The 27,266-nt window shown below is 42.7% G+C and overlaps 1 protein-coding gene and 1 pseudogene across 7 annotated transcripts in view; one reads left to right on the forward strand and one right to left on the reverse strand.

Moving 5' to 3' along the window:
- Positions 1–27,266, forward strand: part of ARID1B (AT-rich interaction domain 1B) — a 413,931-nt gene that overhangs the window by 139,521 nt on the left and 247,144 nt on the right. For all 7 annotated transcript variants that reach the window (XM_036249054.1, XM_036249055.1, XM_036249058.1 and 4 more), the window contains exon 4: positions 17,552–17,662. In XM_036249054.1, coding sequence (XP_036104947.1) covers positions 17,552–17,662 — 111 coding nt within the window. The remainder of the gene's footprint in view (positions 1–17,551; positions 17,663–27,266) is intronic.
- On the reverse strand, positions 2,836–3,280 carry LOC118621699 (annotated as a pseudogene).

The raw sequence follows: 27,266 nt of genomic DNA on the forward strand, positions 1-27,266 counted from the left end.
CACTGCTGTAATTACTCCTTTGCACAAACTCTTAATTACATTGTGCCGCCCCTCCGCTCCCTGTCTTAGGAACTGCTTCAGCAACCCTGATGAAATCCATCTCCCTGTGTACCCAGAGGAGTGGGGTGGGGCATGGGCCACTCACTTTAGACCATCCTGCCCTGCGTGGAGCCCCTCTCCCCAAGGGCTGCATCTGTTGCCCTGTCTTCCAGCCCCACCCTCACGCTCAGCTGGGGTGTTGCCTCCTATGTCATTGGAGAAATGCGTGCAGGTGATCAGGAGAACTCACAGTACCAAGCAGCCTGTGTCTGCACATACACGCCACCTTCGCTTGGTCTGCTCTTCCAAACCCCGTTCTGCCTCCTTGGCGTCCGCGTGAAATCTCTCTGTTCCGCCACAGCTTCCCTGCGTCCCTCCTCTAATCGCATCATCAATTTCCCTTTCTGCCATTCTCAGTAACATTCAGACATGCCTATAAAACTCTCACCTTAAAAACAAGACCAAAAAAACCAACAACTGCCCTTTCTTTACCAAAACCACCAGCTTACTTCTCTCTGGACTCTCAGTCCTCATTTACTGGTTTCCCTTGAATCTACTCCATAGAGGCTTTGATTCCAGCCACTTAACTGAAGCAGCTCTTTTCAAAAGCACCAAAGGACAGTTGGCGCTCCATCATGCTTCACCTGTCAGGAGCATTTGATGCAAGTGATGGTGTCTTCCTCCTTCACGCTCCTTGCGTCCCTTGTTTCCCACATCGTTTCCACCTCATAGAACTGGCACGTTTTAAAAACTTGGTGTTCTCTAGAAAGTTTTAACAAATGTCAGCTGACTTATATACATTTCAGTATTTATTTTCCAGTGGTTCTTATTTTGGTATTTTATTTCTAGTAAGTATTCTACATAATTGTTTTTGAGCCCCAACAATGTCAAAGACACCTCACAAAATTTTGAATTAGATACAGAATCTGCCTAATGTGGTACTGTGGTCATTGATTGAATAGATAACAGAAATTGATTTTATCAAGGAAGAAGTACACAGTTGGACATTTATAATGTTTTGCATAGCAGGGAAAACCTGTAAAGTTGTGAGTATTCATTTTTTTAAAAATTTCTGCTTGCTTCCATTTTATCATTTTTGGGTCAAAATATCATGTGCAGGTGTGTTTCCTGGTTCACTGGCCCCTCTCAGCAAACTCATTACCTTCCTGTCTCCTCCTTGGACCTGTAAACTCTTCATCCCCGTCTTTCTGCCTCTCACTCCTGTTCTGCTTCAGGGGCTCTCGTGAGATGCCGGGGAGACACCTGTGTTCTCGGGGCACCGTTTCTCCAGGACCTGCCACCACAGCCTCACGGGCAAGGGCAGTGCTCTGAGCATCAAGCACCCTGGAGGGAGTTCCGTGGGGTGGAAAGCGGACTCTCTGTGAATACCCTTCCCATTGCCCGTGCTCCTCTGCTGCTCAGCTCTGCTCCAGGCCTGCGACCTCGGCAGCCTTGCAGAGCCCTCTCTGTTTTCACGGCTTGAAACTACACAGTTCGTAGCCTATCTTTTCCTTAGAGAAGAACTGTGGGAGGTAACTTGATTTCAAGTGAGTTCGAGTTTATTTAAAGAGGAACGATATGTCAGGAAGGATTTTTTTAAAGCTCCTAGTGTAAAGTGGCAGGAGAATTTCAGATTTTGTCTTTTGGGGTATAGTTTCTCTTCCAACCGATAGAATTATCTCAGATTCTGAGAGAAATATCAGGTATTATGAATGCATACTTCTCAGGATATAACTTTATCTTTTTATCATTCTTTTAACTTTAGGTTTATTGGAAAAATTGCAGACTATGGAATGGTTAGGAAAAGCAAAATGTAGAACATTTATTGAAACCCTGTGCTTGGGAATGTCTCATATGCTGGGAGCCCAGAGATGAGTAAGACACCGTGTCCGACCTGAAGGAGCTCCGGCACAGCAGAAGGGTCGACTTGGACAGGGGGTGACAGTACAGTGAGAGGGGTCTGACAGTACTGTGACTGGTGCTGGAAAACGGGTCTTGGAGGTGAGCTGGAAGAATGAGCAAGTTTGCTGGTGAGAGAAGAAGAAATGGTCTTGGGGTAGGACCCGTTTTTTGTTCTTGAAAGTAGAGGTAATGCTCAACCCTGAACGACCCTGAACTACACTCTAAGATTGTTAAAGAGTCAAGGTCATTTAGAAGGAGCATATTAATTATGCTTGGAACTGGGACTTATATTGCCTTTTCTTTTTAATCCTTAACCCAGGACATTTTTGCATTCATCTTCAGATAGAGCAGGAGGGAGAAAAGGAGGAAGAGAGAGAGAGAAACATCAATGTGAGAGAGACACATCGACTGGCTGCCACCCACACGACCCCAACCGGGGCTGGGGACAAACTGCAACCGAGGTACATGCCCTTAGTGGGAACAGAACTCTCTGGTCTGCGGGCTGACGCTCTAACCTCTGAGCCGAACTGGCCAGGGCTTATATTGCTATTTCTTAATGATTGAAAATGAAATAAAAGGTTATTGTTTAATACTGTTTTTAAACAGAAAATAGCACTAGCTTGGCAGGTCATGTGTCACACTGGATTGACCGATCATTCAGTAGTTGAACCAAGTGGAAGTCTGTTCCAACTTACATATGAGTAGGTAGGCACATGTATTTAAGTTGCATGTTCTAAAATACTGCTTTATTTAGACACCACGATCTCTTTCAGAAGAAGATGCAGTAAACGGAAAGGATATGGCAAATGGGCATCATTTGAAAAGAAGGAGATAACGTTGGAACATGAGGATAAAATATTTTTAAAATGTTTATTTATTTCGTTTATTAGCCCATTATTTGTCTTCTGGTTTGTTGACGCAAAAGGTCAGACAGCATTTGCCACAATGATGCCTGTCAAAGTGGCTGCCATAAAACTCTAGCACCGCGCTCACCTGAAGGGCACTCCCGACCGAAGCTACTGGTTTGGCCATTCTCATCCACTTTATATTATTTCAGGACAGCCACCTTCACCTTCTTTCTCTACGCTCATTCTTCTTGGGAGTGTGTAGCACTTCTTCCTTTTCTTAGCATCACCACGAAGTCTCAACACAACATGAATGTTGTAGTCAGACAAAGTGTGTCTGTCTCCAAGTTGCTTGCCAGCAAAGATCAGTCTTGGCTGACCAGGAGGAATTCCTTCCTTATCCTGTATTTTGGTCTTTAAGTTTTCTATTGTATTCGAGGGTTCAACCTCAAGAGTGATGGTCTTCCCCATAGGGTTTGCATGGAAATCTGCATCTTGGTGGCCACTCCACCACGGATGTCTGATCAGAAAGGAGGGTGAAATACTTAATAGCCTGCCACTCAAATAAGTCACGAAAGGAGTTAAGCACATTGGCAGTGATCCATTGTGGTATAAACATATTTTTATTGCTATTGTTATTTGATTATTCTAATCTATGTTTCGTATTATTTATATGATGAAATGTTAGTTTAGAAACTGCTCCATATTCTGCAGCTTTTGGGGAAAATTAACTATAAAAGTCCTGTGTTAAGTCACCAGAGTGTTCATATCTTTTGTTTTATAAAATATGTTATAAAAGCAAAGACAGGAACATTTATTGTTTGCTGTCATTAATTGTTTAGCATTTAGTTACTATACTAACACTGGAGTCTGTTAATTAACTTGATAATAAAAACTTTTGGAATGTAGGTTGATAAAAGTTACTCTTTATTTTAAAGGTGATTGATTACTGGTGAAACCTTGGATCCTGTTTGAATTTTGAATCTCCTCTTTCTTCTTGCTATCCCTATTTGCAGTTGTCTTAGGCTTTGAACCATTGCTAGGGAAAACTTCCTTTTGAGTTTAAAGACTTGTGAGCTCCTAAGGGAGAACTTTTAACTTACTTTCAGGTCTGAGCAAGGCCCACCCCTGGACTGACTGCTGGCTGTTGACTTGAGTAACCACTTAACTGCTTTGCCAACTTGGGTGGGAACCGCTCCTGGCTGCGGAGAGGTGGTGCAGGGTCCGCTGGCCGCGGAGAGGCGGTGCAGGGTCCTCTGGCCGGGGAGAGGCGGTGCAGGGTCCGCCGGCTGCTGGGCAGAGGGGAGGAGGATGGCAGGAGAAGGTGGTGGCTTTTTTCTCTGCTACTTTCTTTCCTCCCTTGGGAGGCAGAACAGGATAGTAAAAGCTCAGCACTAATTTTGAGTATAGATACAATTTGCTGCCTTAACAGTTTCAGTTCATATAGAATGGTCAATTTTGTGTGTGTGTGTTTTGCTGTTTGTTATTCCTGAAAGCTTCTTAAATAAGTAAATAGAAGAAACGACTAAGAAATGAAGGAAAACATTTTGAAAATGTTAGGATGTCATTTGACATGAACGCTTTATTCTTTCTGATTGCTGTGGAAATCAGGGTGATCCTAGTCAGTTGCAAATGTGTCTGCCTGGGCCTTTGCTTTTATTTTATAGAAGTGAAGAAAAGAAAGAAAAATCCTCAAATTTGATACATCTCCTCCGGTAATAAAGCATTTTTGGCTCTTTGATGGAAACCTTTCAATAGTTACTGTTTTTAAGTTTTATATTATAGTTGGGAACCTAATTGCAACAGATTATAATTTGATAATGGTATTCATTTCATGTTTAAAATATTAAAAAAAATTTTTTCAAGTACTAGAATCGGAAAACAAAACGAAGAAGTGAGGAATTATACAGTGCTAGCAATACTTTTAACAGTTAGTTCACTCTAGAAGGTGCTGGAAGGTTCCTGCTGGGAAGAGGAGCCGGAAGCCACACGCAGCCCGAGCCTGTGCGCGGCCTGGGCCCCGTGTCCGGCAGGCGTGGGAACATGTGGACGCAAGGCAGCCGGCCGGGACGGCTGCTGTGGATACAAGAGGAAACTCATTGTTTAAGATATATTTTATTAAATGCTGAAAAAACCTTCAAACACATTAATAGCAGGATTCAGTCTAAAAATCAGCTTAGCTTTACACCCTTCCCTGTGCTTCTAACACAGCTGTAGTAGTATGTGGGCTTTCGAAGTTTTTCCTCTTCCTCCTCCATTTGCCCTCTCTTCATCCATCCCATCTCCAAGAGAGAGGGAGCTATGCAGTTGAAGCAGAGATGCCGCCACTTGGATGCACTTGGGACATGATCTCTAGCTCTTCACCCTGTTGCCCGGACTCAGCTGGTGGAGGAGGGAGCCTCTGCCTTGGAAGGAGGGATACTATGTGGGACTCGCATTCACACCTGAGTGTGGTTCTCTACTTGACCTACTTCCTCTCCTCTCTGATCCCCCTACTGGAGTTGAAGAATGAAGTTGAGGACAGAAGAGGATATGCAGTTAAAAGTACCATCGAGATTCATCATATTTATACAGCTCTTTTACCTTGATATTTAAATTCTAACACAAGGGAGATGGGGGATTTTCCCCCCTGGATTGTATTTCGCTGCTCTCCACTGCCTTCATTTGTCTTTAAATGGTCATTTCAGTTTGTTAATTATATATAACATAAAAGTTCTCCATCAGTGTCTTTGATTTTTAAAATTCTTAGAGTAATACGCTGTATGTATAGTGTATTCCAGGAAATTATCTGCAGATGTTTGAAACAGGGTTACTTTTAGAATTTGCTAGTGTGTGCACCAGCCACCTTTCCCCGGGAGAATACAGAACCAGCCCCCTCGCTCACTGACTGATTTTGCTCCCAGTGCTGAGCTCCTGGAGAGGGATGGGTGTGTGTCTCATTGCGTTGGCCTTAGAGGGGAAAGGAGGGTCGAGATGAAGAGGGGCAGGCAGGGCCGGTGGGTAAGTGCAGAGCTGTGGATTTCTAAAACGAAGAAAAGGGATTTTCTGCATTGGATCACCTGGAGTGTTAGCTTAAGTAAGTTCCTACTCCAGACCTGTTCTCTTTGGGGGAACCTGAGGATCTGCGTTGAATTCTGCCGGCAGTTCCGGTGCTTTCCCGAGTTCCAGAAGCACTGGATGCAGAATGCCACCCAGCGCTCTCCTTCCTTTTCCTCTGCGTGGCCCCGTGGTAACATCTGATTCATTGCTGCTGACCCCGAGGGTCACATGGCAGTTTGCGCCTGGTGTGGCGGGGTTCAGGTGTGATCCCGGCTGTTTTAACCTAAAGGTTGTGGTCTTCTCTGTTAGTGTTTGCAGGAGAATGCGTTTTGCTCCAGAGATAGGCTGGGCCTTTCCATTTGTTAACTAGTGTTTTCAAACAGGGTTCATTCCGATCACCTGGAAAGCTTGTTAAATGCATATTGTTGAACCCTACCTCTGGAGTTTCTGATTCTATGGCCCGATCATTTCATTTCTAACAAGTCCCCAGGTAATGCTGATGTTGCTGCTGACCCTGGGGTGCCCTGCTGTGCTTTCGATTCTTTTAGTTTTCACCCCACAGCCACGTCATGGGGAAGGCAGACCACTTTCTAAAAGGGATTCTCTGCACCACTTTAGGGACAAGTTGGTGAGGTGGGCTTGAGGTAGGGTCTCTCCAGCACCCTACTCCTGCATTCCCATGGTGGAAAACAAACTTCCTGCCTGTTCATACGGCACGTGGGCTTCAGAGTGTGTCAGCTTGTTGCTGTCATGCCTCCTGGGTCCCTCGTTTATTCCTTTAATTAGAGTATGGTGATACAAGGTTCCTGTGCAGATAACTTGTTAGACCAGAATTACTTAGGCCACTTGAGCTTTTACTGCATATATGATTTGGAAACTGTCTTTAGAAATTCTTTTTTTTTTTAATCCTCACCCGAGGACATTTTCCATTTTTTGTTCAGATAGAGTGGGAGGGAGAGAAAGGAAGAGAGAGAGAGAGAAACATCGACGTGAAAGGGACACATCGAGTGGCTGCCACCCGCACGACCAACCAGGGCCAGGGACAAACTGCAACCGAGGCACGCACCCCTAGCGGGAACCGAACCCGGGTCTCTCTGGACCGCAGGCCAACCCTCTAACCGCTGAGCCAAACCGGCCAGGACTCTTTAGAAATTCTTTAGTAATTGTATTTTTATTTCAGTTATTTAGATACAGATTATAATCTTGAATACAGTCATCCCTCGCCACTTCGCGCTCGACTTCAGCAGCTTCACTCGATCGCGGTTTTTTCAAATATGTTCAAATATAGTCTAATACTTGGAAAAACTGCGAGTGAAACCGCGAAAGTGGGAGCCCAAGCGGCGAGGGGCGACTGTTTAAAGAACCCTACTTCGCGGAGATTCATTTATCGCGGTCGAGTCTGGACCGGATTAACCGTGATAAATGAGGGCCAACTGTACAGTTATTTGTACTTATCTGGTTTATAAATCTCTGTGAAATTATTATATTCTCAATTCTGGTGAATCCCATTTTTGATATTATTATTCCTGATAGTTCTTGCCTGTTAGCTTTTTTGGGGTCCTTGGGAATTTGGTAAAAGCTAAAGATTCTCTTTCCAGAAAAATGTGTGTATACACAGAATTTGCCTTAATTTCAGGGGAGTTTTCAGATTCCTTTCACTCCAGGTTAAGATTTTAGGCACTGAATACACGTTCCAGCCCCAGAGTCCAAACCTCTGGCTCGTGTGCCTGGATTGGTCACTGCTGGACCTGGGAGGACGGGTGTGTGTTTTGGCAGTCAGATCATCCCTCAGAGGGTGTGACATATCTGTGCCACTTCATTTTCAGAGTGGCTGGTGACCTTTCTGAGCATAGGTAAGGGGTGGGCATACTCAAGTCCACCTATTTTACAACCATAAAGGCCTGGTACACTAGACCTTATTAATGATACAGTAAGATGTCACATAAGATACAGCCAAGGGCATAACACCTAAAACCCCACATTGTAGCAATCTCTTAATCATCAAACTTTAATGAAAATACTATACTATCTTTGGTCAACAGTTTTCAAACTTTAAAACAAATCTGGGACATTTATTAAAAATTTAAAAATTTAGATTCCTGGACCCCAGGCTCAGGTTGAAATTTATCAGCTATGGAGCAGAGTCCAAAGATAAGTTCCTGTCCAGTGGGAGGCAGAGTGGAAAGGTAGTTAAATGCATAGACTCTGGAGAAAGAATATGCAGTATTATTTCCCATCCCAGCTCCACCACTTGCCAACAGAATGACCTTGGGCAAGTTACTCAGCCTCGTGACTCCTTGATATCTAGACAGAAAGACTGTCCTCGGTGACTAAGGCGCTCAGAAGAGCGCCTGTCAAAGAGTAAATGCTGTCGCCATCCTCCTCCTTCCATGGCCACAAGGTGAAGTCCCAGTGGCTCAATGAGAATATCGAGTCTCACTCTTAAGTGTGGTTTTAAGTGTATAAGTAACAATGAGTAATGTTTATGAGGCAGTTAAATGTGCCAGGCACAGTGCTAGTTGCTCAAAGGTGGTCTCCTTTAGTCATTGATACAACTCCTATATCTTGGTTTTATGGATGGGGAAGTGATTCTTTAGGTAAAAACTTACAGAGCTGGGATTCTTTTTTCCTGTCTATGTATTTGTTACAAAAAGCATAGCTGAACATTCACTGTGGCTCTGTGGGTGAGTTTATGAAAATAAACTAATCAATTAAAATCGTAATTGCTATAGTCCTTTGCTCTTGAATATGGTAATATTTCTCTTTGATATTTTTAGGAGATGTGATTTTAGACAGTCATGTGGCTTCTTTCTCACTCTGGGCCCCCTGATAGTTTAGAAAGAAGTTCTTGCGAAGACCGAAAGAAACAAAATAAAAAGCTTTTCTTAAGTCTTGAATGCTGGAGGAGTGGCCTGGGATCCTAACTGGAGTGTGGGAGAGCAGCCGCTCCTGCCGGTGGTGGTCTCTGTTTGCAGCCCCCTCGGGGTCCATCTTTCCTGCAGGCAGAGGGGCCGCTGCAGCCTCCTGGACACTGGTAAGTCCTGCGCCAGTGACGTTCTTGTTGATGGCAAGCTACAAGTAGAGTAAGGAAGCTGCTATAGTATTAATGAGACTCACCAGTAAGGAAATGTCATAAAGTAGCTTGTGCAAGCCTATCCTTTGTCTAGAATTGTTTTTAGAAATCTGGAAATAATTATATCTTTGAATTAATAGAAAGTAACATTTTGAATCTAGCCTGTGAACTCATCAGTATATGTGTGTGTTAGAGGGCATATGGCTTTAATACAGGCTGAGAGTTGGCCTGTGGAATAAGTAGCAGTAAAAAGCCATCTGAGCTTTGGTTGGGATTTTCTAAATGTAATATATAACATTTTGGAGCAAGGATAAGGGAAGATACAGGGGAAAGTCTCGATGTTGACTTCGAAGAATTAAAGTGATTTACCACTACCCTAGACAGAAACTAATAGTAATAGATAGAGAACCCTATTCTTTGAGCACCGTGTGCCCCAGGAGCACATTCTCAGGGAGCAAAAGGGACCTTTGGATGTACCCTGGGCCTTCCTAGCTCAGCTCAGTCTGGTGTGGCTTCCAGAGAAGGAAACTGAGCTTGGAAACCTTTGTTCAGGGTCGCACAGCTAGTGAGTAGTCTTGAAGTCAGAATTTGAGCTTGTGCTTGTTTGACTCCAAGGTTCAAGGTCTTTGGAGCGATCTGTGTCTGGAAAAGACTTCTTGGAGTCTGTGAAATAGGGAGCTGGGCCTTTAAGAGGCTGGAACAAGAGAAGGAAGGGAAGGAGTCGGATTTAGGCAAGGATGGCAGCTGGTGCTGCGATCACGACAGCGTGATCAGGAGATGAGGCTGAGAACGGATCGCGAGTCAACAACAAGGGCAGGCTTTACCTCGGGGGTCTAGGGAGAAATGCAACGGGCAAGGTTAATTTAGTTAAGATTATGGAGGGATTTTTTTACAGACAGCCAAGTGTAAGGATTAAATAGTACAGCAAACATGTTAAAGATGAAATGGAAGGGGGATAAGAAACTGCAAGGTTAAATGATCTGTGGTTAGTGGGTTTCTTGGGAGAGAGGAGCTGGGGGACAATGGGCCTGATGTTGAAGTTCTTGTAGTCTTTCTGGGGAAACCTGGAGCCAGCACCACAGCCTCAGCCCTGCTTCTGGGTTCACTTCGTTCCGTTTAAGTGAGAATTGTTCAACAGCAACGGAAACCGACGGGCTCCCCGTGCTCCCACCACTGGGCTTCCCACAGTCGTGTGGCCGGGCTTGCGTCTGCGCTCTCTTCCCTCACCCGCTACCTCCACCCTGATACTGTATTGAGGTAAATCCCAGGCAGTGTAGCAATTGATCTGTAAATATTTTAGTATATCGCTGAAAGATGAAGAGTTTTTAGAAAAGAAACATAATACAGTTATCCCATTTAAAATATAAATTTTTCATGCCATTATCCAGTGTTCAGTTTCCTCCAGTAGTCTGAAATGGAGTCAGTGTTTGTATTTAATTTACATTGTGGGATAATTTGAATCAAGATCCAAAAAATGTCCAGTCTTACAATTGGTTTATAACTTCTCGTCACTATGATTTTCTTTTGTTTTTGTCTCCCCCTTTCTTCCTCCCTCCTTTTCATCTTCCTGTTGCAACTTATTTGCTAGAGAAAGTAGGTCACTTGTCTGGTAGAGGTCCCCACAGTTTGGGAATTGCTGACTGATCCGCTGTGGTTTAAGGTATTCTTCAGTCCCTTGTATTCCCTGTAAGTTGGTAGTTAGACATACAGGCTTTATCACATTTATTATCAATTGTTTTGGCCCAAAACTTCCCATTGCTGGCTTGTTCAAGAGGATGTAGCATGTCTTGATTTTTTTCTCTCTTTTATGGCACCTCTGATGCTCGCCATAGTCTTTTTCCTCTTAATTGCCAGTTTCGCAGTCATCTTTTTGCCGTGAGACTGCCAGTGACAAACAGCAAAGTGTGTTTTGTAGCACATTGCTACCAGGCAGTGTAGCTGTTAGCAGGATAGATACTCTTGGACATGAGCCCAAGTTTTGTTCACTTGTATGTGTTTGTCCTCGTGCATTTACTTTGTATTACTGTGAGATTCCAAGTGTGAGCTCCGAGAAGCCAGGCGCTCCCCAGGCTCTGCTGGGTGCTTGCACCCGGAACCCGAGAGGTGGGAAGGATCTCCTTCAGGAAGTACACACACATAGTTAAAACACAGCACTGGAAATTCTTTCAGAGGGGTTGATCTGAAGTCGGCGAGGTAGTTGTTTTGTGTGATGGAGTTAATTTCCAGCAGGCTCTCGAGGACAGCACGATGCTTTGCGGATGCAGAGGGAAGGACATCACTTGGGACCCAGACTGAGACCGAGAGAGCTGTACATAGAGATACGCGGCCCCTGAGCAGTCGAGTGGGTGAAGCCAGGGACTTGCAGTGGGCCCCGGGGAAGGCCAGGGGAGGCATGAGCTCCTTCATTCCGTGGGCACCGAGGAGGCAGCCTTGTCCGCGCGGTGGTGCCCACGCCATTCCTGTCTTAGCATGTCTGCTGTGCTGACACGTGGGCGAGAGGATGTGGTGCAGAGCGGCCTCGTGAAGGTGCTGGATCGAAAGAGGAAGGGGATGACTTGACAGTGATTTGGGGTTTGGTGAAACGTCTGTGGGGTGTGGATGGTGAAAGAGGTCAGCTTGAAGGGGGACAGTTAGGAGAGTCATTTCTTGACATGATGAGTTCTTGGGACTCGACCTGCAGTTAGAGATGTTCAAGTGTGGTTAAAGTACACGGGACTTGACTTAGAGCTCTGGAAATCAGCCCGCCTGGCGAGCAGCATGGAGTCCTGGCGGGGGAGCTGAGGGGCACTAGCTTCAGACAGAAGGAGGAGCCAGCAGAGTAGCCTTGAGTGAATGTAATCTGAGAAGGCAGGATTGATGAGAGGAGTTTGCAAAGAAGGGACAGAAAAGGAGCGCGGAGCTGGATATTGCAGGTGTTACAGGGCGACCCAGACCCTCCCCTCTGCGGATCGTTGCAGCCTAATAATTGGCCATCTCCATTTTCTTGCTAGCACATCTGTACTTCATATAGGTATTGGAAAAACCTTCCTTAAATCACACCGGAATCATCATGTTTCTCGATCCAGAAGCCATGTGGCTCCGGTCTCTTTCATATAGACCTGAAGCTCTCTGCAGGACTGGAAAGATGACAGCTAGTGTTCACCAGCTCCTGGTCCATCCCCCCCTACTCCCCCCCCCCCCCCACCTTTTAGGACCTCGTTTGTCTAAGATCGTCTAAGTTCCTCGGTTCTTTTGTTTCTGTTTTTTGGTTACTATCTATCAATCCTCTCTCTTCCCTGCTCTGGGTTTGCTGCATGTCATAATGTGGTTAGGCATCATGCGATGCTCAGGTGAACATCCTTAGTAAAGCTTGGTTCTGTTCCAGAATGATGGGCTGTGAGTGTAAATTGACACTCCTTTAAGAGCACTTTGCCAGTTGCTATCAAAATTTTAAAGTGCCAACCCTTTGGCAGAAATTCCACCTGTGGGGGTTTTGTGCAACAGAAATACAGGGTGGGGCAAATGTAGGTTTACAGTTGTGAGTACGCGAAACAGAATTTATTGTGTTATTAATTATTGTATTACTTTTCACACGAACACCCTGCATTTCCCATGCAGGTGCATAGGAGTGTTTATTGCAATGCTGTGCAGAGTAGGGAAAGGCCCTACAAGTAGGTCACAGCACTGACAAATAACGCAGTGCTGCGTAGTGTGTTAAAAGAAGAACGTAGATATTTAGGTGCAGATAGAGAATGAGCACTGTAATATAGTAAGTGGCCAAAATACTCTGTATACAGAACATGTATCCTGACCATGTTTAAAGGAAAGAGCATTTGAGTTCATGTTTGTACTTGTTGTGGAGGTGATCCTGGGAAGGAAGAGGCAGTCTTTCTTTTCATTGTTTATCTCATTGTATCCTTTGAACTCATACCATGGGAATATTTTTTCTTTTTAATTTTTTTAAAAGTGCCCTTGAGCCCTGGCCAGTTTGGCTCAGCGGTTAGAGCGTCGGCCTGCAGTCCAGAGAGACCCGGGTTTGGTTCCCGCTAAGGGCACGTACCTTGGTTGCAATTTTTCCCTGGCCCTGGTTGGTCGAGCGGTTGGCAGCCACTTGATGTGTCCCTTTCACGTCGATGTTTCTCTCTCCCCCTCCCATTCTATCTGAACAGAAAATGGAAAAATGTCCTCAGGTGAGGATAAAAAAAAAAATAAATAAATAAAATAAAATAAAAGTGCCCTTGACATGTTATTCTACATTTCCCCCCCAAAGTCTAGTGTTGCCATTAGTACTGAATTAGTTTCTTTAAAAAAAAATTTTTTTTTCCCTTTATTGATTTTAGAGAGAGAGGAAGGGAAACGGAGAGATAGAAACATCGATGTGAAAGAACATCGATCGACTACCTCCTGCATGCCCCACACTGGGGATCGGGCCCACCACCTGGGCATGTGCCCTGACTGGGAATCGAACCAGCGACCTCTTGGTGTATGGGTCGACGCTCAACCACTGAGCTACATCAGCCAGACTGAATTAATTTCTTTATATTAAAAGAAAATAGCCCTGGCCGATTTGGCTCAGCGGTTAGAACGACGGTCAGTGGTCCAGAGAGACCCAGGTTCGGTTCCCGCTAAGGGCATGTACCTCGGTTTGTCCCCGGCCCTGGTTGGGCTGTACGGGTGGCAGCCACTCTATGTGTCCCTTTCACGTCAATGTTTCTCTCTCTCTCTCTCCCTCCCACTCTATCTGAACAAAAAATGGAAAAATGTCCTATAGTGAGGATAACAAAGAAGGAAAGAAAGAAAAAAACAGACACTTATGCGCTTGGCCTTGGCACTAGACCCACGGGACAGTTTGGCTCTTTTCCTCAAGTGGACACTAGAGCTTTTTCCTGGTCCTGCTTCATGCTGAGCCACGTTAAGTACCAGCGAAGGGGTGGGCCACACTGGGCAGCCAGCACATGTCCAGGACAGTCAGGAGAAACACCCTGTAAACTTCTGAAACAAGTGTGTACACGCCCTGCCCCAGCTCTTTTCACACTTTGGTTGTGAGTCAGTCTCCCTTTCACATTTGTCTCAGCTAAAGAAGGTGAAACCAGAACGCATCAGCTGTGAAGTCTGTGGGTGAGAAGAAACCATGCCGATAAAGCACCTTGAGCGGGTGAACCACATTATCCCCCGTGTGGGTATTTGCATGCAGCGCAGGTTCTCCGTTATCTGGAACCGTCCCTAAGCTGAACTGGCGCGCAGGGTGGGACTGTCCGGCCCGCAGGCTGAATAAGGCCCTCGAAATAGTGCCAGCTGACTTCACACGCCTCACCAAATGAGCCCGACCAAGTATAGCAGCTAATTTTTAAGCTGATAACTTTGTATGGCCCTCGAACAATGTTATAACTATCCACATGGCCCTTGGCAGAAAAAGGTTCCCCACCCCTGGAAGTGAAGAGGTAATTGCGTTTGGACGCATCGTGCTAAGGGATGCACAGCACAGATCAAGAGGAAGCACAGGTGCCCAGCTCAGCTGGCGCTGTGGCGGACCAGCCCGAGATGCCCATTGTGGCCCCGGCAGGAGCCTGCGGGCGCTGCTGCCTCTCTCGGGGCTCAAGCAGAACACACTGAACGCCATTTCCAGGGTTTTCGTAAAAGGGAGAATCCTCTTCAGACTTTTTCTGTTAGCAAAAACAGGGACTGATGTAAGTCTTTCCTAAAAGCAAAATGGCACAAAGTGAACTTTGGAAAAGGGGGGTATATACCACAGTCTGATATTCTGTTAAGAGTCACGGCTTTGTAGATGTATGGCAGGTGGGTGCAGCAATGACGTGTGTGTGCAGACCAGTGCACATGTGGTGTGCTCCACTTTGAATGTGTGGTAAGCAAAGATGCAGCGGTGTTTGAGAAATTCAAGGCTGTGCTTATGAACTGTGATGCTGAACAGTCTTCATTTGCTGATGCTGACATTGCCCTCTTACTGTCTATTATTAAGTTACTTATTCCTACTCGACTCTGCTTGAAGTGAAAAGAAGTACATACCAGAAAGCAGAAGTAGCCCTGACGGGGCAACGGCTCAGGTTTGTCAGGAGATATGACGTGTATCTTCATGAAGGCTGCAAGCATGGATGGTAGTCCCGTGTAGGTTACTGGTAGATGATGATGGTCTGCCGTTAAACCTCGCCTCCTTTTCTGAGTGTTCCCTTAGTTAAATTTAGACTTGTGTTCAAACATAAATTGAGGTGGAACAAGCCCCATTTTCTCAGTGATTCTTACCATATTTTGTTTTCAACTGTATTTAATAATGGGAAGCCCCTGTGGTTAGGAAGGAGACTTGGTAAAATCTACTTAGCTTGAACTTCTAAAGCCTTAAAAAGCAAATGTAAAGTCTTAGTAAAATTTTCTGATAGCTCACAGTCTGTTAGTTCATGTTGCTTGTTTTACAGTGGACGGTATTTAATTGAAATGTGTATTCACTATAGTTGTAATGGTCTTTTTCAACTTAAAAAAAAATCCATTCACTTAGCTACAGAGAGAAAACAAAAAGAAATGTAAAAGGCTGAGAACAAGCATAGGGCATGTGAGCCGGTTCCTGTTTCTTAACTGAAGTTTCCTAAAATCGTGTTTGAGCACCGCCTGTGAAAGTGTGTGTGTTTGAGGAACAAACGCCTGCTCATTTGTTTGCCTATTGTGATGCCTTCACCCTGCACATTTGCAGGGTTTTTTGTAACCTGGTGAAGGCCCCTGAATGGAGGCCTTGTGCTCTACTTGATTTGAAATCCGTGCTGTTAATCTAAAGGCCTCTGCAGGGCCTCAGCAGGAAGCCCGTGGGACAAGTGGAAGTCCAGGATCTGGAAGAAACTTGGTGTTGGGGTGAGAGTAGTGATGGCCTTACAGCATTGGCTTTTGTCACCTGCAGCCTAACTGGGTTGAAGAGCAACCCCTTGGATTGCAATCCTTGGATAGCATGTGCTCACCTGACTCTTGTAGGTTAAGAGCCTGGACAACTTGGATTTAGTTCTCTTACAAAAGTACACTACTCACTTGGCATTATGCATTACTGTTAGAGATTTGGTATCTTGATTACTTGTGTGTGCGTATTTATTTATGTAAAGGGAGGAAGGGTTGCTTGGGAAATGCTGGCTCCTTGGCGTGCTCTTCAGAGTCTGTTTAAAGGCGGGTTGCACCACACTTGGCTGGTTAAATCTAGTCTGTGCAGCTTGTGTACTTTGTAGTACCAGCTATTGGTCCAAAGTTTCTTGGCTTAAGAAGTCATGTAATTCTAAGTGCATACTGTGTGAGAAAGGGGTGGGGCCGCAGAAGCTTTTTATAGGGTTTCACCTAATACACGTTAATTTTTTCAAAGAAAAATTAAGTTTTGAAATATGATTTTGAGAATTTATCAGGAGAAGTAGACCGTGTATATCATATTTCTTTATTTCTGAAACATTTAAACTAATAGGGGCAGGGAGAGAACTTGATTTTTAAGTAAAGTTTTTTCCATTCCCCCTCTTCAATCAGAAACTGGTTCTTCCGCTTTGAGTGCCAATTAAGACCTGCTGTAATAAGTGTTTCGAGTTCTGCCCTGCTGTTTGGCTTCAGGGTCAGTGGGGGAGTGCTCAGTAGCTGAGCATGCAGTTAAACAGCAAGAGACCTGGCCTGCAGTAAGTCCGGTGTGCTGTGACGTTTGGTTTATATAATGTCATCTCAGCACAATGCCGAAACCGTGCGGAACCCATCCTGGAGCAGTTTCCACAGGATGCTAGGAAGGCCATGTTAATGATACGTTTCTGGTGCCCTAGCAGGTTTTTTGGGTGTGTTTTGCTCCCCACTGCTGTTTCACTCTTTATTGTGGTTCTCTGGAAACTATACCACGTGAACATAAGGAATTGTATGTGTAGAGTTTATTGCTTTTGTAGAAACCCCAGGATACTCTGAACTTAATACTTATGTTGTTTTGTGGGTTATTGAGAGGGCATATTAGAAGTCAGTTAATAATAAAGTTTTCATTAATTATTTTAACATTTTTCAAGGTAATATTAAAGGTAGTTCAATCAAAATTAGAATCAAGCATTACAACTAAAATCAGAATTAACAGTAACACGAGCTTTTGGTTTGCAGGAAGCCTGGTTACAGCTGCCCTCCTCCATCTTTTCCTGACAAGTCATCTTCCTGCCAAACTCAGTCTTTAGTTCACATGGTCTCATAATAAAGTTAGTCCTTTTTTTTTATCCTCATCCAAGGACATTTTTTGTACAGATAGAGTGGGAGGGAGAGAGAGGAAGAGAGAGAGAAACATCGACGTGAAAGGGACACATCGAGTGGCTGCCACCCGCACGACCAACCAGGGCTGGGGACAAACTGCAACCGAGGCACATGCCCTTAGCGGGAACCGAACCCGGGTCTCTCTACACCGCAGCAGGCCGACGCTCTAACCGCTGAGCCAAACCGGCCAGGGCATAAATTTAGTTCTTAATTATACATGTTTGTGCTTTTGATGATTCACTGCCTTTCTTGTCATTTGCTTTTACTTTTGATAAAGTATTAAAAAATGATAGCTATAACATTTTATGTCTGCTTAAACATAACATGAGTTGATAGTTTGTGGTAAACCTTTGTTTCATTTGGTTATTGAAGAAGCTTATAACTCATTGAGATATTTATGAAGTGCTTTATGTTTGTGTTTGTTTAGGACATGTCTCAGGAAGGCTATGGAACTAGGTCTCAACCTCCTCTGGCTCCTGGGAAACCTAACCACGAAGACTTGAACTTGATACAACAAGAAAGACCATCAAGTTTACCAGTAAGACTTTAATGTGCCGATTTGGAAATGTAATGAGTTAAAGATTTTTAAAAAGAGCTGTTGTTTTTGTTTGTTCTACTTTATGTTAAGGTTTAGGAGAGATGTTCTAGATTTCAGATATATTTGTGATTTTTTTTTTTAAGAGCTTCATTCTTAGGAGCTATGTAGCCCTGGATAAGTTAATTTCATTTGTAGGTGTCTCTGAGTCCATTTGGAAGGTTTTATTTGGCTGCTGGGTTTTGTGGCAGAAAGGTGGTGTGTAGTATAGTGGACTTGGTACAGTCTCTGTGTCTCTGGTAGTGACCCCCTCCCCCCTCCCGCCCCGTCTTTATGAGTTCAATGTAAAGGAATTCTCCCGAGGCAAAGGGCTTAAAGGATGGGATAAAAGCATCCTGTGGTGGTTTGAATTTTTTCAAGGACTTTATATAATGAGAAATCACTCAGTCTTTTTCACCCAAAAGAAAGTATTTTAGTTTAAAATGGGAAAAAGCAGCATATAAGTATTTCCACCAGCAAATACTGGATGGTGGCTGACATACATATTGATTAGAGGCTATATTATAGGGTGTCTAGTTGATGCCCATAAATTGTTCATCTGTGCTTAATTTGCTTCTTAAATAGGCAGCCTAATTTAAATGAGGTTTTTCTTATAAACTAAAAGAATACATCTGTGCAAAATTTTATATTTTCTTGTTAAAAATGTTTTGGTTTAAGGAATTACTGTTATTGCTTAATCTCTATTAAGAAATTTTATTTAAGGTTCAGGCTAACCATGATATTCAATGTTTACATTAATTAAGATTTATTATATTGCTTCTGAACACGTGAGAACAGCATTCGTAGTGAATGTTATACATGACATTTGGCAGGCATACCATACCCGTTTTCAACGTACATGTAGCCTTAGGGAAGAAGGTAAGTGACGGCGACAGAATGTCCAGTGTCTTTGAATCTGATGCACATGTTTTTGAAACCCTAATTTTACAGCTTTTATTTCTGTGGTGAGTGAAATTTATTGTGGTTATGTTTTTAGTCACAGTGGAGTATTTATTGTGTAGTTACTTGGATTTTGAAGGAATGAAAAAGGTGATGGATTCTGTTTTATGCTGTAAGCTTTTTTCTTTAGCAGATAAATCACAGCTTTGGAGAGCATGTAGAGAGAGAGAGAGTGTGTGTGTGTACGCACATGTGTGCGTGCATGGGCACCTATGAACACTGTTGATAAATGGAACATTTGTTGAATATTTAGGAGTTGGCTCATGGTTTTAGGAATTTAAGTCAACTCCTGGGAATCAGATGGACAGTGAATTCTACTTTTCTTCCACCAGATTTAAGTGTTTTTAGAGAAGCCTCACTTTGTAGGTTTGTCGTTGGCTGGTGATATATACTGATATATAGGTAGGACATTTTGTTATATATTGAGACAGATGTTTGTGTAGCTATAAGAGTAGTTTGCAGCACTGCTGTCTTCAAATCTCTGGAACTGTGGCATCTCTCAGGGCCGTGCTGCTCCTCCCGGCTCTGCAGCAGAGTGGGGAGCACATTCAGCTAACTCGACAGCACGGGAGGGACGGGATGGAGTGGGATGGTGCTGTTTTGGTGGATCACTACTGGTAGAGGGGCGTTCAGTATTTTAGAAAGTGAGTCCATGTACTCATCAGTAGTTTAAATTGTTCTGCCCTGTTCTGTTTCTATACATATCATAGGATGGCTTGTTTTCTTTCTTAATCTTGATGTTGCCTACTTCCCAAGAGGATTTAAGGTTGCTCATAGTATACATTTTCTTATGAAGCTATTAAAAAAAATGTCCTAATTGCTGTTTTCTTTCTGTTTTTGTAACTCACAGATTAATAAGATGCTGACTGACTCAGTAACATTTCAGTAATCTTTTGTCAGAGCCCAGGTTTCAGGCTGCTTGGTGAGTTACAGCAGTGCCATTCCAGCCACTGAGGGAGGGACGAGCTGTAGGTCAGCCCGTGTGCCCACCCCCGCCCCATGTGTTAAGGTGAAAATTGGCTTTATTTCAATAAATTTTAGTATGCTACTTTTTTTCCAACAGGCTTTGCTTATGTAGAAAGTTTCTATATGAAGTTTACAAATATGTTTTTATTTATGTGGATGCTACATTGATGTGTTGTACACAGTTAAGGTAATTATAGTTTAGGGGAAAGATGTGTTGATATTCAGTATGGCTCTAATATCACATATTTTTACTGTTACATTTATTATTAAATATTTCAGTTCTCCAGGTTGGCTAAGGTACTGTGAAACTATACTTGTTATCTATCTGAGTCTCCTATGGAGCCTTGTAGATTTCAAGTGTCAGTGATATGCATTTTGTCATTTTACTGAAGGTAAAAGATTAGCTATCATATTGGTAATCTCTGGTTTTGTAATTTGGAACTAAGGAAATCGTGGTCTGATCTATACATTTGAAAAATATGTGGTATAGTGATTCTAATGTGTAATTAGTAAGTCTTATTCATTATATATGTGACTATTAGGAGGAATCTTCTCAAGTGGTTATTATTTAACCTTTTTACTTATATTGAGATAGGTTTTGTCATATTTTCTGCACACGTGATATTTTCTTCAGCATATGTTTGTTACACAGTTAACTTTCCATTGCACGTTAGGACCTTTCCCGCATCCTCATGTGAGATCTATAATTTGATGCCTTAGTAAGTTGTCCTCTCACTATTGTTTGAACTGGTAGTTCCCTGTATTTGCATGTCATTAAATTCTTGGTGATCTTCAGCAGCTAATGCAGTTGTTTCCAGCTTACTAGATCTTCAGATCATCCACATAAAGCAAATGACTGATAAATTAATACTTGTCCTCTTGTTGCCTTGAGGCCATGACCAGTAATATTTGCTTTTCACTTAATGCACTCAGACTTGATCTCAGAACAAATCTTCTTTAATAATAGCCACTTATTTCTATACCTCTTTATCATACAGCTTTTCTCCTGCTGAGATACATTAGCTTATATACCTACCCTTTGTATTACCATTATTGATAAATCTTAGCATATAGCATGTGATATAAAAATTACTTTGAGCCTAGCCGGGGTGGCTCAGTTGGTTGAAAGCCGTCCTGTGCAGCCTGTGCACTGAAGAGTTGTTGGTTTGATTCCCGTTAAGGGCACATACCTGCGTTGTGGGTTTGAGCCTCTGTTGGGGCACGTCTGGAGGGCAGCCAGTCTCTCTCAGCATGTCCTCAGGTGAGGATTAAAACAAAATTAGGCCCTGGCCGGTTTGGCTCAGCGGCTGGAGCATCATCGGCCTGTGGATCAAAGAGTCATAGGTTGGATTCCGGTCAAGGATGTTTGCCTCGGTTACGGCTTGTCCCCGGCCCTGGTCGTGTGGGAGGCAACCGGTTGATGTGTCTCTCACATCCATGTTTCTCTCCCTCTCCCTCTCCCTCCTCTCCCTCTTTCCCTCCCTCCCTCTCTCCCATTCTATCTAAAGATAAATAGAAAAATATCTTGGGGTTAGGATTAAAAAATTAAAAAAAAAAACAACCCACAAAATTAGTTTGAAGAATGCTGTTTCCTTGGAATATTAATCACTTAAAATTGGAGCATATTCTATAGCTTTTTTCCATTTCTAATATTGATGTGAAATGAAGCCAGAATTTAAACAAAATAAACAGTGCAAAGTCTTAAAAAAGCCTATAAACTTAACTCTTTTATTTTATAAACACTGAGTATGTCTCAATGTATATTCTAAGATAACCCCCAGAATATGATTCAGTGCACTTTCTGTTGAAGTTTGTGATCTTTTCATCTCTCGTGGCATTCCCTGTTTATCCTTTTGTTGCAGTTATTTTTATAGCTGCCTAGTCCCCATTAGACTAGCATCTTTTTAGAGTATTTATTATGTTTTATTCAGTAGGTATTTTCCTAATAGAATTCATGTAAAAACTTATAAGTACATTCTTTCTCCAGTTTCAGAATTTTCTCTTAATTGCTTATAGGGTCTTTTCCCAGGTGCTGCGCTGATACCAGCAGAGCCTGTGGCCCGGCACACGTGGTCGGTGGAGTGTGCTCCTGTGTTGCAGGTGGTCTCATTCTTACAGACATTTTCTCTTATCATAAAATTGCAGTTGAGTTTTACCTTGGACCTTAAGCTTTAAGAGAAGAAGTAGGCACTTTGGGATAATGACGCTAAAAGGAGCGTGAAACCATTCTTCCTTAGTAATAGATATTTTTTAATTAAAAAATAAGTGGACAGAAACAGTAATGATAATCTCAGTAAATATAATACAGATAGATATGTTGTTAATAAAATATTTATAAATATGTACAAAGAAGTAAACAAACCAAAGATTTTTCTTCCTCCTCGAAGCAAATAGTGCTTTCTCCTCCAGGGTTTTAAAGACTTGTTAAATATTCCTCCGTTTAGAAATAACGAATTTGTTTCTTTCTTCAGAAAAGAGGCCTGCCGCCAGTTGTGTTTCAGATAGGTCCATGGTTCTGTTTACCTAAGAGAGAGTACGATCAGTCATGTTCTAATGACTTCTGAGAACCTCTTTGTGACCCTTTCTTCCTTAAGTAGCACATATTTGAAGAGGTCGACATGAAAAGGATTTGCTCTTCCTCGTTTAGTTAAAAAACCCTAACTGTCCTGTGGACTAGTGCTCATGGCAGTTTCATCGAGTTTGCAATTAGAGGGAAATGCTGAGGTTTAGATGAGAGCGTTGTCCGTCAGCCCGTTGTGAGAGGGGTGACGGTCGATGCTGCTGTTCTCAGGAACAGAGGGTGCCAAGCAGGGTATGGGAAGCCCAGAAGAGAATGGTTGGAAAATGTTGTTATGGAAAGCATTCTTTGGGCTTAGGTGTTGACCACAGAACATACAGTGATCTTCCTTAACGGAGAAAGAAGACTCTGTGTGTTTTGTTTTTTGAGTCTTGAATGGCATTTGGGTTGGGCAGGGGTAAAATGTCATATACTTTGGGAGCATATATGAATATTGATGATATGTTAATAGGGATATTTTAAGTGTATAGATTTCATAGTACAGTTCCTGTGAACATTTGAAAACTATTGGAAAAACCTAGGTGAAATGTTTTTAAATTGGATTTTGCTTTTTACTGCATTCTTAACCCAAACTGTGTGTCATATTGGAAACTCCTCCAAGAGGGGGGCGGGGGGTTCTCGGCAGGGTCTCTGCAGGGTGGTGCCTTGTCAGGGAGAGTGTCTACAGGTACCCTTAATTCCTGACAGTTTCAGAATGGAAGGTGCAGACACATTCCCATATCTTGGAGGAGTTTTCAACAGAACACACATTTCTTACCTAGGATTTGCCATGTCCTTAAATGTCATTTTAGTCACTGGCCTTTTCAATATGGAGACATCTGTTCTTGTTGGATTAAATTGAGACAAATATGTAAAGACCTTACTCAAAAGTCATGATTTAGGACAAGTGATAGTGGCTCCGTGAAGTGTTTGCTTTCTGACCTGGATTGTGTCTTTAAGATGTGATACTCTCTCATTTTGTCCCCAGAATATTTTTGTGACATTTATAGCCATTTTGAAAACAGGATAATGCTTGAACTTGAACAAGATGAGAAATAGTAGGGAATGGGAAGGTGTGTTTCTCCCTCTTTGAGAAAAATCTTGCATGTTTGTTCTGTAAATGAATATTCGGTAACACCTCACCAGTTTGGATTTCTTCCAGGTAAAAGCAGGCTAAATAAATGGAAATTTTGAATAAATTAATATTTATAAAGAACTATAGTTTGCTTTTAAATAACTCAAATGTTTGTGTACGAAGTGTTTCTAAATTGAGATGTTCAGTTCTGTTGATAAATGGATAATTTTGAATTCATTATAGCTGAGATATTTGCTTAGTGGCAATGCGTTATTTTAAAAAATGATTTAGTTTTTAAAAACACATCAGTAACTAAGCATACACCCTGAAAACTTTTTCATGTAATATTCTGAAGATTTCCATTTAAAATATGGGGAAAATGAATTTTAACCCATTTTATGGGACTGTCAATTCCAAAAAAAAAGTTAATGAAGGAGTACTATAAACAATAGGAACTAGACAAAATTGAAAATAAGAGATGCTGAAACAAGTAATTTGCAGGGTATTGGTTTTGGTAATAGAAGGATAACCGATCTGCAGTTGATAAGTGAAGCTCGGCAGGGAAGGGGTGACAGACGCACAGGGCCCTGGCCAGTAGAACGGAGGCCTAAGCGCTTTGCCGTAACAGGGGAGGGGCCGGAGGGTTTGACCCAGCTTGCTGCTCTGACCTGCCCGAGGCCATGGAGCCTTCTCTGTGCTCAGAGGCTGGGCTGCACCCCGCTTCCAGGTCTGTTAGCCGCAGAACCACACCACACCCGAACATAAGCCTTTCTGACCAGAGGGGCTCCCTCTGCTTCCTGCGGGGAGGGCAGTTGTGTTGGGCTTTTTTAGTATAAACCACAAAAAGCAGTGTGTGTAAGGAATTCTCAAGTCTGGGCCTGGGGCTTGGCTAGGAGAATTTGTCAGCAGGTAGCTCTTTTACATTTTAACTTGAGTATTTTTATGCAAGAACGAAAAACAACTGATGTTGAGGGGTAGCTTTTCTCTAACCTGCTGTTTCTGTTTCTACAAACAGCAGTTCTTGGCATGTTGTGCTAGGGAGCCTCCTTCCCCTCCTGCAGTGTCCTTCTTCTCCACTGGGTCAGGGGCCGAGGCCTCCTCCAGACCATGCAGGAGCGGCCAGTGTAAGGCCTCAGAGGCATTTTGCTTTATATTGCCCAAGTTAGGTGGGAAATAGATCTTAATTTACGATTGCCACTTTGTAGGTAACTGAAGGCACACATCTGTTTTATATAACGCGAGATACGTAACCAGCAGGAGCTCATGGTAGCAGCTGTGGGCTGGTTAATTGCATTTATTTTTCTTTTGGACTGGAAGTAACTATTTTTAATATTAACTGTCAGTTTAGGAGCTCAGAGGCCATTGAAAGCAAACTGGTAGACTAAAAATTTCAAAAGATGTGGGACAGTTAGTGCTTCAAAATATGCACAGTGTGTCATGGAGAGCCTAGGGGACACTGGCCATCTTCCCAAATAGGGGGCGCCGGAGCCAGATGTCACTGGAGGGGAATCGAGGGAAGAAGAAACACTTAGGCAGCAACCCCTCATCTGGGAATACATACTAAGAAAACAGATTTTTAAATAAATGCATAAAATACAGCAGATTTATTCTGAGGCTATAACCTGTAAACAATCAACACGTTCAATTACTGAAGAATAGTTAAGAAAATTTTGTATTGATTCAATTGTCTGACCATTTCGATCTATAAATGGCAATGTCACATTCTGTCACCCAGTGGACTTTCACCCTCATGGAAGTCATTCCAATGAAAATAGGAGAAAAATCTGTGAAGACTGTGTAGCAACAGAGAAAGGAGTTCATGCAATAATGGCAGGTGAAATACAAAGAATAAAAATTCCATGTGTAATATAAATTCAGGTGTGTAAATACATTTCCATGTTGACAAAGATGAAAAGGAAAACAAATGAGAGTTGTCATAGAAAAGCAAAAACAGTAAGAATATTAAATATCCATTCATGTTGTTTTATTTATGTGTGTATGTAAATATGTATGTATATACATGCACACACGTATGTATAAATTTAAAGTGTGATAAACCAAGGTGATATGAAATTATAATCAGAACCCTTTAAAAGTGGTTTAGTAGGTTATCTAAAATATTCTATTTTAGCTAAGCCTGAAAGAAACATGTTAACCTGAACCTCAAGGGAGAAAAAGAAACTCACTGATTTGATTCTTTAATAGAAATATCAAATGGCAGCCCACTGAAAGGGAGTGTTTCGAAGTTGTGGGTTCTAGGGGGCAAGGTCCCAGAACACATATTTATTCCTGCTGCTATCATAGTATCTGAGTCCAAGATGTGATGTGCTCAGTTACACCTGAAATAGCTTTGAAAATCTTGTGTTGGAGATTTGGGGGACACTTAATTTTTTTTCTTGGGTCTTTGGCAAGAGTTCCAATCGTGTTACCTCTTCTGGACCTGGTTTCTGACTGATAAATAGCAAGGGTTTGGGCAAAAGCATCAACTTGATGTGGTGTTGCATCTATAGAGACCTGCTGGTTCACATGGTCAAAACTGTATGTAACAGGTTCCTGAGTCTGAGACATAGACCCTGGATGCATAGGAGCATCTAAGGGTGTCTAAAGAGTTGTATCAGTCAGGGTAGGTAACAAAGAGCCCTTCAATCTCAGAGGCTTAAAAACAAAAGTATATTCTTTGTTTTTGTTGCATGGACAATATAGTTTTGCAGAAGTGCAGTAACTCAAGGAATCAGACTTAACACTGCAGCACTGTCCTGAGCATCGACAGTCACTGTCCCGGAGAGAAAGCAGCACTGCGGGGGTCTGTCAGTGGTCTGGAAGCGATTCGTTACTCTCAGTTCACTTGCAGAGTTGGTCACAAAGCCCTACCAATCACAGGTGTGCAGAAAGTGCTGTCCCACTGTGTGCGGGGAAGGCAGAGAGCTGGAATGCTTGGCAAGTGTCCTTGTTGCCTGCCGAAGACTCCTGCATTGCTTATTTTCACAGGACCATGCGATCCCTCAGGTCTGGTGCTAGCAGTACCTTCAGATACCGTCTCCAAAACACAAAACTGTCACTTTAGGAGAGGAAATAAATATAAATAGAGAAGATTCTTACCGAGAGCAAAGTTTTCTATTCTTCCCTCACAATGTGGGATTTTAGAGGCATCTCCATCTTTCTCATCTGTTTCTTTTGCCTTCTCTAAATTGTTGTAAAATAGCTGAATGGTCTTGTTTTCCTTTGTTTGGGTCAAGAAATTTTAGCTGAAAATTGTTACTGTGTGAAAGAAGATTATTGACTCAACAAGCCTTCAATTTTCCATGAATAACACTCCCACCCCCGAGCTTCAGGAACATGCCGTGCGTGTATTCTATTTTAAAAGACAGACTGTAATTTAAAACAGGCAGTTTGATGCCCCACTGAACTTTGTTTAAGCCTGGAATAAAAGAGGGGAAAAAGCTTTAAGCCACAAGAAAGTGACTAAGCTTTCTTCAACCACTTTTCCTCATAATGCAATCTATTTAAAAAACAAACAAATGCTTCCAGGTACTATTGTTGTCTCTTTTCACAGGACCTAAATTTTATCCAATGTTGGATTGTGCTGTGTGCGGCTTTGCACTGTTTCCTAGCGGGCTGTCGTTGGGATTTTCAGTGTTTAGAGTAGAGCTCATTCGCGGTGGTGACTGTGCGCGTTGTCCGTGTTCAGTGTACGGAGAACATGAACCCTAAAACGAAATACATCCATTTTAGCATTCACGGATTGATAGTTATTTTCTAGAATTAAATAATACCTGATTATTAGACTGGAATGACATGAATTTTTAACTCTAACATTATTTGCTATCAGATCATTATAAACATGATTAGATGGACGTAGTTTATAGCACTTGCCTTTTTTCCCTCCTCACAAAATTGAAAATGAACAGCTTATAATGACTATCTGGTAGGAACAATGACTTCATTTTGCTAAAATAATACATTTTGACCCGGAGAGCTGTTCTGACGATGGTGCTGAATGGTAAACTGGG

The sequence above is a fragment of the Molossus molossus genome, unplaced genomic scaffold (genome assembly GCF_014108415.1).
Source record: "Molossus molossus isolate mMolMol1 unplaced genomic scaffold, mMolMol1.p scaffold_m16_p_8, whole genome shotgun sequence".
NCBI lineage: Eukaryota > Metazoa > Chordata > Mammalia > Chiroptera > Molossidae > Molossus > Molossus molossus.